Source organism: Pan troglodytes, chromosome 15 (genome assembly GCF_028858775.2).
Source record: "Pan troglodytes isolate AG18354 chromosome 15, NHGRI_mPanTro3-v2.0_pri, whole genome shotgun sequence".
Lineage (NCBI taxonomy): Eukaryota > Metazoa > Chordata > Mammalia > Primates > Hominidae > Pan > Pan troglodytes.
Window position 1 is genome coordinate 37638361 of NC_072413.2, and position 13704 is coordinate 37652064.

The 13704-nt window shown below is 36.4% G+C and overlaps 1 protein-coding gene across 1 annotated transcript in view; it reads right to left on the bottom strand.

Moving 5' to 3' along the window:
• Nucleotides 1-1467: 1467 nt before the first annotated feature.
• FBXO33 (F-box protein 33) overlaps nt 1468-13704 on the bottom strand; it is a 34744-nt gene continuing 22507 nt past the window's right edge. Inside the window, exons 2-4 of the mRNA XM_001149215.7 lie at nt 6118-6228; nt 4893-5578; nt 1468-3500 (exon numbers count right to left, since the gene is read on the bottom strand). Coding sequence (XP_001149215.1) covers nt 3229-3500; nt 4893-5578; nt 6118-6228 — 1069 coding nt within the window. The 3' untranslated portion in view covers nt 1468-3228. The remainder of the gene's footprint in view (nt 3501-4892; nt 5579-6117; nt 6229-13704) is intronic.

Consider the following 13704-nt stretch of genomic DNA (forward strand, 5'->3'; position numbering starts at 1 on the left):
AATGAATGGTTATTTTTAAAAAAGACCTAAAAACTATTACCTGTTTGTGGGGTGTTTCTCATTGGTGACAGTATTAAAACATTTTAATCAAATGTCAAATCAATTAAAACATCTGGCAAGATTTTATTTGAAAGTTCCATACAAATTCAGTATTTTTCCTCAAATCTTCTACATTTTTTCATCAATTATATAATTTTAAAAAAGTAATTTTTTTCTCTAATTCTTTCTGGTTTATACCAGTATGCTGTACAATATTTTCTATGTGTGCTACAACATGACAAAGGTTGGGAAACATTGATACAATGTGGTATGGTCCCTGGGTATTATTCACATCTGCTGTGTTACTCCATTAGCACTGTGTTATGTTACTGGCTTCATAAGGATCCAATATGATTCATGCTCTAAGTCCCAAGCAAGTTTCCCCATCTTTGTGTTCAATTTCTGCATCTTTGTGGTGGGGAAATGGAAAGTAATTTTAGATAGATATGTAAATTTCATATAGTTTAATAAGCTATGTTTTGAAAATATTTAATACCTTGGTTTAAAGATGATCTTGTGTATCTGTGAGCTACTGAGCTAACAGCAATGGAAAATTTCAATGAAGAATCGGAGTTTTAGCTAGCCAAGTCCAATCCTTCATTTTAGAGATGAGGAAACCAAAGCTGAAAGAGGATTCTGTGCTCAAGTAGAGCCAGAGCTTAGACTAGAAAACAGATGTCAAGCCTCCCAAATTTAGAGCTTTACTACAATAACCTTAACTTGCATGCTATTCATATTAGTAGACTTTCCTTTTTCATACATTTTGGGTACGTCTTAAATATATACTTAAACATGTTGATTCATTCAAAGGAGTCAGATGTGTCCAGGAAGTAACGAAGTGGTAAGTAAAAAGTATAAGGACAATTATTTGTGAACACCAGATTATTCCAAGATAAAGCAGTGCCTGGAAGAGTCAATGTCTGGAATGATAAGGAAGGGAAGATGGAAGGAAGAAAAGAAGTCCTTTTGTTTCCTATAAATAAGAGCTGTGAGTCTCAACAACCAAGAACAGAGATCAGAATACCAAAATAAAGGAATATAGGGGTTTATGAAGAATTTAATATTGGCATATCTAAGTATTTTTGCATTTGGTATAGGAATCTTTAAAAAAAGCAGCCCCTCTAGTCTATAAATTAAAAGTTTTACCATATTGATAATGTATTCTAGGTGCATAATATACTGAGATTTTGTGCTAAGAAATCCAGTGTTTGCTTTTAAGCTTGTATTTTGTCAAAGTGAATTTCTGTAAAAAAATCTTCCAAACTATTCAGCTAAGACTTTTTATAATGTATTCTCAAATTTAAGCTTTGCTGCACCAGAATACAACCAGAATACTAACACATTATTATACACAATATAAGGATTATTGCAGTTTATTTAACACTAAAAGTAGTCATGCTTCATATACAATAAAATATATTACAATGATCATTTTTAATGCTTTATTCATTGATTAAAAGAATATACATTTAACATAAACCATACAACATCAGTCATCAGGTCAAACATTCAGCTGGTTTCCTTACAGTTTCTGTCAGGAGTTATTTTATCTGATCACATTTATAAGATAAAATCTCACCACATCTGGCATTTACACACACTGTGCCAGTGGATTCACACTACTGATGTACATATAAAATCCGCATGGTATGTGCTCACTGGAGACAAAACAGTGCACACCTGTCAAAAGGTCATTTTAATATAAGATGGTAAAACCATTTGTAAAACACATATAAACTTTTTTCCATAAATAGAATCGTATCTGGACATCTGTTGCATAAATTGTGTTTCCAAAGCTTACAATAGAGCAGCCAGGTCTCAGCACTGCTGGGCACCCAGGTTGGCTACTTACTTTATTATTGCAGACTGTCCTTTAACATTAAATGCACAACATTCGTACCACTTAAAACTGGGGTCAGGTGGAAGTCTCACAGAGACCACGTCTGTACCGCGGTTGCCCTGAAACAGTTAATAGGCTTTTAAAGCCTCTCAGATATAACAAGGTTTTAAAACATACTTCATGGAATGTTCTTCATGTATCATAGCAGCTCATACCTGTGATAGAACAAGCTTTCAGTTTTTCCTTTCTTTCCTTTACATTCACTATTTCACAGTGAAACAGGTGCATGTTTTTTTTTCTTTTTTTTTTTTTTTTGTTTTGTTTTTTCAGAGTTCTGAGGTTGCTGACTGAGCCACAGCACAGCTGTGTACCACAGGTCGAAATTCGACCTTAAATATTACAATCTAGCAGTATCTGGCTGGCCAGAGTGGGCCGGCCCCTGCCAGCATGTGGGCACTTCTTCATTAAGTCTATTCTTTGGCAGCTGACACGCGTGCTGACAGAGAAAAATCCAGTGACTTGTTGCTAGGGATTTCACGACTAATGTTTTTGCAAGCATGTGTATTTACAACTCTGTATTTTTATTTCCTTCAGGAGATTTTACTCTGAAATACAGTTTCTTTCTTCCCCCACTATTTGAAATCTGGGCTAAATGAATGTGTAATGTAATTGATGAATAAAATTATGTCAGATATAGTTAAAAAATCCAACAATTTCAGTATTCGTGTTTATGTAAATGCATTTTTTTAAAAAGGATTAAGCAATGTTCTAACCTAGTACTATACAAAATTCAAAATGGTAACTGGTGATATCAACTATTAGATATGTAATGAAAGTTAAAGTCTTGGCTTTTCTGTTACAGATAATTCATTTGGGATATTATTTATCTTCCATTTGAAATCAAAATTAATGAAATGCTATCAGAATGCATGGATGCAGTGCATTGCATATAAATCTACCAGGCTATGGATATATATCTATATATGTATAAAAATATTTTGGCTCCTGAGCTCTGAACTCTGACACACAAAGAATAAAAACGTCAAAAAGGCAGAGTAACTCAGTGAAAAATAAAGTTAGCCAGCAACCTCAGACAATCTTCGGCTGTATATCCTTAAGGTTTGGTAGCAAGTCCATTAACCGTGAAAGCCCTATACATTGTCACTTTGAACTTCTAAACCAATACCCGACTACGTTCTTTGATCAAGAAGTAGAATATACATATATAATTCTATAAAGCTAATACTGATTAAACACAGCACAAAAGGATTAATTCACACTACTGAAAAAAAAACATAATAGGACCCTACTTGCATATGTAACCACAGGAATTCTACATTAAAAAAAAGCTAAATGTCTTCACTGAAGCTTTGCATCTCTCTGTAAAAATGACGATTTGGTTCAGTGAAGACACTGAGTGATTCGATGTCCATGACTGCATGCCAAGGTTGACCCAGGCCCAGGGATACCTGCTCAATAAGGTTATGCACTGGATCTACATCCTGGTCGGCCAGTTCACCTTGGTCAAAATCAATGCTTTCCTCGGTGACTTCAAGCACTTTCAGATCAGAGCCCCGAAGACGAGCAATGGCAATGAGGTTGTGTGCCCACACCGTGTAACCTGAAAAATAAACAAAAGACAACACTGTAATTTCCTTGCATTTCCTTTCTGTTTGGTAAGTCTGTCTTTTCCTCATTCAAAGCTTCTAGAGAAGCTTCAAATTTGTATCTCACTTACCGTTTTGGTCTTTTTCCTTTAGAAATATATTGAAATTGGAAAAGGAAACATTGTTGTATAGCCCAGAAAAAAAAAGGCTAGAAGTTGTGTTCAAGAGTTACCGCTATAGGTGGTGAATTGGCAGGTGATCTAATCCTTTATGACAGTACTTCATTCAGTAAAATAGACATTTAAAGTATATACAAATAAATTTTATAGCTTTGGGTAAAGATGTACCATAAGCATGAAATTTTTAGTTCATATATGCATGTATCTGTTAACCACACATGGTAAATGTATTTTTCATTTGTGAAAAATCATCTCCTATAATGCTTTGCAAAGTTATGAAGTGACACTTTAAAGGTAAACTGTTAATTGTCAGTAGCAAATACGTAAATTATAAAACAATCATGTGAATGATATGCACCAACTTCAGAATAATAACTACTTCTGGGAAGGAATAAAGAGGAATGAATACGGGGAGCTTTAGCATAAAGAAGAAAAAGGCTTTAAAAAGACTGGCTTAAATTAACTTTTAAATAACCTGATATGTCTTTACCCCATTGTGTTTAGCACTTTCAGTATTGATCTAGTCTTTTCTACTACCTCTGATGACTGGCATAAAGCAAGACTTGAAAAGCAAGGCATACATTCCCAAATACAAATGCACACTAAAAAAAAAAAAAATGAAACAGTGCTAGTAGGATAGCTAATAAGAGAGTTTAAGACATTCTTATAGACTACTTTGTAATTATCTTACAAGTATCCGAAAAGGAAGTAAATTTATTTGTCAGAATACCAACTCTAGATCCAAATGAGAACAGGTCACATTAAAATGAAAGAAGCATATCAATGGAACCATCGTTAAAAAAATTATATACATTAATACTTTGATACCAAGAATCTAAAAGATGAGGTAGTGAGCATGAAAGAAATCATACATTCTCTTCCCCCACACTATGTTTTAAGGGGTCGTGTGATTGATTAGAGGAAATATATCTACCACAGGTATGTGTGCTTTCTTAGCTAAATTAATTTCACTGATTTTTTATGAAATACCGCCATTCACATGATGGACAAAAAAGTAACAGGGAAGCTGGAGCAGAACACTTGGGTTTGAATATGATTTTCCTTTTGTAAGTGATATATCTTGCAAACTTTAAAAAGCATAAGAATCTGTATATTAACTTGATACAAGATTTCTTGATACTATAAAGGTCAGTGCTATCTCTTTATTGGCAGAAAATGTTTTCGGTCTAATTCCAGTATCAGATTACAATGAACAAGATCACCTACCATGAATTGCCAGAAGAGAGAGCTTTGTGCACCTCCATGCTAATAAAACCAACGGATCTTCATTTCGGTTGTCACTAAGATCTGGAAAACCAGATGTGTCAATCACATCATTCATTAAAATAAAATGAGTGAGGAATTTGTCATATTGCCTGGATATAAGATCAACAATAGCCCCTGAAACACAAGTGATATAGCTATCAAAATGAATCCTCTCTAGTGGTATACTGGGTTTCAGAATCTTTAACATATCTTCACTCTTGATATCAAAAGCCATTATATAGACCCGAAGGCTGGTGCTCTTTCGTGACAGGGCTTTCCAATGCTCATCATTTGGCATGTTGTCCAGAGACTTGTGCATTACAGAAACATTGTGAACCAGAAGAGACAGTCGTTGCAAAGGCACATGGTTGCTATCAGTTAAGACTCTTGCCATCTCAGCTGTAAAGTCACAAAAATCCAAGGCAAGTGAGTGCAGATTCACAAATCGCTCCAGTTCAACTGCAGTAATAAGAGTGCTGTTACCAGGAATATTATTGTCCAGTAAACTGAGGTGCTCCATGGTGTTGGCAACAGCATTAGAGAGAGATGACAGTGATGTTGGGGTTACTATTTCCAGCATAAACCCACAGGACAGCCATTTCAGTTGCCTACTATTACTCAGGATTTCTTCAAACAGTTGCTGAATTCTATAAGGAAAACACATGCCACAGTGATCCCATTAACATTTAGTTCTAATCTTTTAACACTGACTTTTGAAAACAGGCAATGAAAAGCATGCAATTTTGAGATCTATTTTTCCTCATTAGGTAATTTCGATTCAACCCACAGTAAATACCATTAAAATTCACATTAAAATATAATGAATAAGGTATATTAAACATACAGATCTATTAAACACATAGAAATATGTTCCTCATCCAAGAAAAGCACCACTTATATCCGTTTAGTAGAAAAGTATGATGACATACAATTTATGTTATAGCAAAGGCAAGTAGAGAAATAATTTTAAATAGCAATAATTATCCACTAAGTTACTTGATTTGTCTTAAAGATTTATGAGATGGAATGGCAGATGCTGTTCACTGTATTTCACCATTAAAACATTTCCAGGACCTATGTTCCTTTTAGGAAAAAAATCATTACTCTTCTGTTTGTATCTCATAATTTCTTAGGAAAAACATATTATTAATAGTACAACCTCCTTTCCATTAACCATATAACTTACTGTTTAATTTTTTTGCCATCAGGGTCCACCTTGCTGAGGTATGTATTTGACAAACTTCCTTGCTGTTGTAGAACACTTATGTCTCCAAAAAGACTAAACTTCTGAAGGTTCCTACAAGAACAATCATTTAAAATGATTTGCTAAATAATTTATACTTAAAAAATATAAATATAAAAAATAAGAATATGCAAAGGGGATATTCTAGGAAGGTTTCTATTTTATAACTCAATTAGAATCCAGTTAAGTACTTTCAGATTGCTTTATACATATATTCAGATTTTTTTTTTTTTTTTTTTTTTTTTGAGACGGAGTCTTGCTCTGTCACCCAGGCTGGAGGGCAGTGGCGCGATCCCGGTTCACTGCAGGCTCCGCCTCCCGGGTTCACGCCATTCTCCTGCCTCAGCCTCCCGACTAGCTGGGACTACAGGCGCCCGCCACCATGCCCGGCTAATTTTTTTGTATTTTTAGTAGAGACGGGGTTCAGATTTCTTTATACATACAAAGCAACATGATACAGGAGAAGTGGCATAAGCTTTAAAGAACAAGGACTAGAGTATAAAGATTGGTTCAGGAACTAAATTTATAATGACCATGGAAAAGTCTCTTAATGTGCCTGAGACTCAATTCTTCATCAGTAATAACAATACCTACCTTATAGGGTTTAAGGATAAATGACACAATGATATATGACAAACTATATAAGCTCTAAATTTTATAGAGATGATAATTACAATATAAACATGTCTCAAACCAGTTAATTTAGTCAACATGTTAAATGCTCCAGGGTAAGTCACTGCCCTGAAGGTATCTACTCAGTTAAGAAATATTCCTTAACTGAAATCTAAAGAGAACCTTCTCCAGTTTTATGATCAAACCATACAGCTTATGAACAACAGAAGTAGAAAACTATGTAAGGCCAGGTGCGGTGGCTCACACCTGTGGTCCTGGCACTTTGGGAGACCAAGGCGGGGGGATCGCTTGAGGTCAGGAGTTCGAGACCAGCCTGGCCAACATGGCAAGACCTTGTCTCTAATGAAAATACAAAAATTGGCTGGGCGTGGTGGCACATGCCTGGAATCCCAGCTGAACCGGGAGGCGGAGGTTGCAGTGAGCCAAGATCATGCCACTGCACTCCAGCCTGGGAGACAGACTCTACCTAAGAAAACTAGAAAACTATGTTAAAATCTTTTCGTTTTAGATAATTTTAGCTACAAAACATATAGTTTTCTGATAGTAAAATTGTAAATAAAATAGAAAACTGGATGAAGAGAAAACTCCTAAGTCCAATAATAACGAACTAGATATTTCATTTATAACATAAAACTTAGGAATAATTTCAATTAAAAAATGTATCATCTACAACAGTGATACAAGATTTAAATAAATGAAAAATACCATTTCTTTTTTTTTTTTTTGGAGACAGTGTCTTGCTCTGTTGTTCAGGTTGGAGCACAGTGGTATGATCACGGCTCACTGCAGCCCCAACCTCCTGGGCTTAAGTGATCCTTCCAGCTCAGCCTCCTGAGTAGCTGGGACCACAGGCATGTGCCACCATATGTGGATAATTTTAAATATTTTGTATTTGTTGGACTCTCAAAGTGCTGAGATTACAAGTATGAGCCACCATGTCTGGCCTGAAAAACACCATTTCTTGATGGTATGTCACATTTTCTCAAGTAAATCACCTTAATTTCACGGAAAAGCCCAATGATTCTAAAATTTAGCTTGAGGAATAATCATTAATTCGTTTATTCATTTAACCAACAATTCCCTGAGGGCCTACGAAGTACCAGGAACTGTGCTATATACTAGAGACACAATAGTGATTCAGTGCTGTGAAGGACAAGTACATGGTGCTACATATCATGGGCATATTTGACACTGTAAGGCAGAGCAGGCGTCCCTAAACTGATTTAAATGGATCTTTTTTTTTGTTTGTTTGAGATGGAGTCTCGCTCTGTCGCCCAGGCTGGAGTGCAGTGGCACGATCTCGGCTCACTGCAAGCTCCGCCTCCCGGGTTCATGCCATTCTCCTGCCTCAGCCTCCCGAGTAGCTGGGACTACAGGCGCCCACCACCATGCCCAGCTAATTTTTTGTATTTTTAGTAGAGATGGGGTTTCACCGTGTTAGCCAGGATGGTGTCGATCTCCTGACCTCGTGATCCACCCGCCTCGGCCTCCCAAAGTGCTGGGATTACAGGCGTGAGCCACCGCGCCCGGCTTTAAATGGATCTTAAGAATAAGTGGAAGTTAACCAGGAGAAGTAAGGTAGGGAGACAGCATTATAGGGAAAAGGAAAAGCATTTGCAGCACTTGAAGAGATCAAAGCGAGCTGAAAAGAATCCAAAGTGACTGGAGTACAGAGAGTAAGTGAACATGAAATGATGATGTAGAGGTAGACAGGGTTCTATGTCAAAGAAAAAATTTTGTAAGCTGCTCAACAATCATTTTAAGAAAAGAATAGGCTGGGCGCGGTGGCTCACACCTGTAATCCCAGCACTTTGGGAGGCTGAGGTGGGTGGATCACGAGGTCAGGAGTTCGAGACCAGTCCGGCCAACATAGTGAAACCCCATGTCTAATAAAAATACAAAAAATTAGCCAGGTGTGGTGGTGTGCACCTGTAATCCCAGCTACTTGGGAGGCTAAGGCAGGAGAATCGCGTGAACCTGGGAGATGGGAGGTTGCAGTGAGCCGAGATCACGCCATTGCACTCCAGCCCAGGTGACAGTGTGATTCTGTCTCAAAAAAAAAAAAAAAAAAAAAAGGAATAAAATGATTAAATTTCTGTCTAGAAAATGTTACTGTGGCATTAGAACAGTCTGGAAGGATGCCAGAACCAAAGTGGGGAGATGAGTTAAGAAAGTATTTTAGTAATAGAGATGAGAGATACTGGCATCTTGAACTGGAGTTTTGTTGGTCAATGTAGAGAAAATGGACAGCCTCAAGCTACATATCAGAGGTAAAATGGACAGGAATAGGTGCTGGATTAGCTATAGGGGGTGAGGGGACAGTAGGCAAGAATAACTCCTAAATTTTCTGGGTTGTGTTAACATGGTACAGTTTCTTTCTTACTGGGATAGGGAATATTAGAAATGAAAATCAGGGAATTTTTTGGGGGGGTGTGGAGGCATGGTGGTGAAGTAAACAATGAGCACTATTTTGCACATGTTGAACCTGAGGTGCCTTTAAGATAGTCAAGTCTTCCTAATCTTAGAATAGCAATAAATTAGACAGGAAGTGATACATTTTTGACTATATAAAAATGAAAAACTTGATATCCAACAGCATACCTCACTAAAAAGGGCAAACCAACATTGTGAGAAAAATGTGTAACAAATGCTACAGTTTTTTAAAAAAATTAATATATAAAATCACCCCACATAAGAAAAATATGAAGAATCCAAGTAGTAAATAGGAAAAGGTTATAAAACAGCCAATGTAGAACATGTCAAGGAAAACATCACAGGAATTACTAATGGAAATAATCTAATTTTTCTTGACCTTTAAAAAGTTTTAGTCACTCTGGTAAATCTAATCAACTTGACATGTGATTCTAAACTGTATTTTAAAAAACATTTCAAAGAGACATTGAACAAAAAAACCATATTTTTTTCTATTACAGAAAGGATATAAAACTGTTCTTGTGAGAATGGCTTCCATATTAGACTCCAAAGAATACATTACTAACATATATAAGTATGTCTGCTTTTGAGGTTTTTATCCTTTCTTTATTCTAAAGTTGCTACCATATCCATAAATTATAAAGACGTTAATTTGTTTTCCGTAAGTTTTCTTAAAAAGAAAAATAAAAAAATTTAAAGGCTTCTAAAAGAATGGATATTTGGCTTTGGAGAATATAAGGTATTATATAAAGTAGAAAAAATATGTCACACAATTTCTAATAATACTCAGAGGGGACAGTCATACAGTCTCAGTATTTTTCTCCTTTCAACTCAACTTTCATTTATTTGGTGGTATTAAAATACACATGTAAGAGACTTTTACTTTTACAAAGAAACACTAAGGACAACTGCCTTCCCTCTGTAAACAACTATAAAACTAAAGAAAACAAAATAATTGTTTTCAGACATTGGACAATAAGCAATATAGGACTGTGATCCTGAAAGATGGGGAAAAAATGAGGTGTGTATTATAAATTGCCTCAGATTATGGTCTGGAGAGAGTTTTCAGGTTACAACATAGCCTGGTAGTCTCCCTGAATCGAGGAGACAAGAGATTTTGGGGAGTTTGCAGTCTAGAATTTTAGGGCAGAGTACCAGAGACAAACTGTACAGAAAGAGCTTCACAGATTTGCAAAGACTTCATATTACCCAGGTTTTTGGCTGAGTAATGATTTGTACATGTGTCGGGCAAAACTACAAGTCTGAAGAGAGAACCGCTGGAAAGCAGTAGAGTCCACACAGTGGTAAGGTAACACGGCTCACAACTAGGAGAAAAATCCATCAACAGAAATATACTCAGAAATGGCAGATGAAGGATTTAGGGAAAGAACTTAAATCAGCTATTAAAACTATACTCCATAAAACTATTCATCCATAAAAAGAATATGGATTGGAAAGAAAGAAGCAGAAGTGTCCTTATTTGCCAATTACATGATCATTTACACAAAAATTCTAAGGAATCTAAAAAAAGCTACTATAACTATGAGTTCAGTAAAGTTAGCAAGTTTAGTAAGGTCACAGGATACAAGGTCAATATATAAAAATCAATTGTATTTCTACATGCTAGCAATGAACATTTGGAAATTAAAATTTAAAAAAGAACTTTTTACAGTAGTATCAAAAATACAAAATATTTAGGAATAAACTGAACAGAAGTATCAGTCCTATACATTGAAAACTACAAAACATTGTTGAAATAAATCAAACAAGATCTAAGTAAATGGAATGCCATGTCTGTTGGTTGGAAGTTTCAATACTGTTAACATGTCAATTCTCCCCAAATTGATCAACAGACTCACACAATCCTAATAGGTACTATGCTTTACAACAGATCTCTAGAAATTTTTCATCTTGCAGAACAGAAATTTTATACTCATTGATTAACAGTTTTCCATTTTTCCCTCCTTACAGCCCCAGCAATCACCATTTTATTCTCTGCTTCTGGGAGTTTGACTATTTTAGATACCTCACATAAGTGGAGTCATGTAGTATTTGTCCTTCTGTGACTGGCTTATTTCATGTAGCATAATGTCCTGTGGGTTCATCCAGGTTGTTGAATATAGTAGGATTTCTCTCTTTTTTAAAGGCTTAATATTATTCCATTGCATGTCTATATCACATTTTCTTTATGCATCTTTTGATGGACATTTGGGTTGTTTCCTTATGTTGGCTAATGTGAATAATGGTGCAGTGAACATGGGTGTGCAGATATCTTTGAGATCCTGATTACACTCTTTTTGTATACATATCCAGAAATATTCCATTATTGGATCATACGGCAGTGCTATTTTTGATGAATCTCCATACTGCTTTCCATAGTGGCTGCACCATTTTACATTCCCACAAACAGTTGTATAAAAGCTCCAAGTTTTCTACATCCTCACAAATGTCTATTTATTTAGAGACGGTCTCACTCTCGTTGCCAAGGCTGGAGTGCAGGGCGCCATCTAGGCTCACTGCAGCCTCAACTTCCCAGGCTCAGGTGATTCTCTCACCTCAGCCTCCTGAGCAGCTGGGACTACAGGTGTGCGCCACAATGCCTGGCTAACTTCTTTTGTATTTTTTAGTAGAGACAGGGTTTCAGCATGTTGGCCAGGCTGGTCTTGAACTCCTGGACTCAACCAATCTGCCCATCTCAGCCTCCCAAAGTGTTGGAATTACAGGCGTGAGCCACCATGCCTGACCTTAAATTTATTTTTGATAATAGACATGCTAAGATGTGAGTTGATATCTCACTGTGGTTTTGATCTGCATTTCCATGATTAATGAAACTCAGCATCTTGCCATATGCCTGGAGGCCATTTGTATGTCTTCTTTGGAGAAATGTCTATTAGTCTTTTGCTTGTTTTAAAATTAGGTTAAATTTGCTATTTTGCTATTGAGTTATATGAGTTACCGTATTTTGGATATTAACCTTTTACCTTGATAGATGGTTTGCTAATATTTAACTTCCATTTCTCTTTGTTTTTTGGACACGGAGTCTCACTCTGTGGTCCAGGCTGGAGTGCAGTAGCACCATCTCAGCTCACTGCAACCTCTGGCTCCCAGATTCAAGCAATTCTCCTGCCTCAGCCTCCCAAGTAGCTGGGATTACAAGTGTGCACCACCATGCCTATTTTTTTTTTTTTTTTCAGTAGATACAGGTTTCACCATGTTGGCCAGGCTGGTCTTGAACTCCTGACCTCAGGTGATCTACCCGCTTCAGCCTCCTTATCTCACATTTTTCTTCTTTTAGACAGGGTCCTGCTGTTTCCCAGCATGGAATGCAGTGGTGTAATCATGGCTTACTGTAGCCTTGATCTCCTGGGCTCAATGGATCCTCCCACCTGGGCCTCCCAAGCAGCTGGGACTACACATGCATGCTACCACACCCAGCTACTTTTTGTATTTTTTTGTACAGATGGGGTTTTATCATGTTGTCGAGGCTGGTCTCAAGCTCCTGGGCTCAAGGAATCTGCCTGCCTCGGCCTCTTCAGCTTGCTTTTTAATTTTGCTGATTGTTTCCTTTTCTGTACAGAGCTTTTATTACGATGTAGTCCCACTTGCCTATTTTTGGTTCTGTTGCCTTTGTTTTTGGTGTCAAACCACAAAGTCATTACCAAGACCAATGCCAAGAAGCTTTCCCCCTATGTTTTCTGTGAGAAGTTTTACAGTTTCAGAATTTATATTTAAGTCTTAAATCTATTTTGCTTTGATTTCTGGCCATGGTCTACGATAGGATCCAATTTCCTTCTTTTGCCTGTGGATTTCCAGTTTACACAACACCATTTGTTGAAGAGACTATCCTTTCCCCATTTTATGTTCTTGGTACCAAAGATCAGTTAATCATAAATGAGTGGGTTTATTTATGGGGTCTCTCTTCTGCTCCACTGGTCTATACATCCATCTTTATGCTAGCACAATACTGTTTTGATTACTGCAGCTTTGTAATATATTTTGAAATTAGGAAGTATGATGCCTCCGGCTTTGTTCTTTTTCAAGACTGCTCTGGCTATTCAGGGTCTTAAGTTGTTCCATATTAATTTTAGGGTTGTTTTTCTATTTCTGTAAAACATGCCATTGAGATTTTAATAGAGATTGCATTGAATCTGTAGACTGCTTTGGGTAGTATGGAGATGTTAACAATACTATTTCTTCCAGTCATGAACATGAGATGTTTTTCCATTTATTTGTATCTGCTTTAATTTCTTTTATCAGTAAAACAAAAGACTTTCACCTCTTTGGCTAAGTTTATTCCCTAAATATTTTGTTCTTTTTGATGTTACTGTCAATGGGATTTTCTTAATTTCCCATTGAATATATAGAACTGCAACTGATTTTTGTATGTTGGTTTTGCATCCACCAACCTTGCTGAATTTATTAAGAGTTTTTTTTTTTTGGTGGTGTCTTTAGTGTTTTCTATAT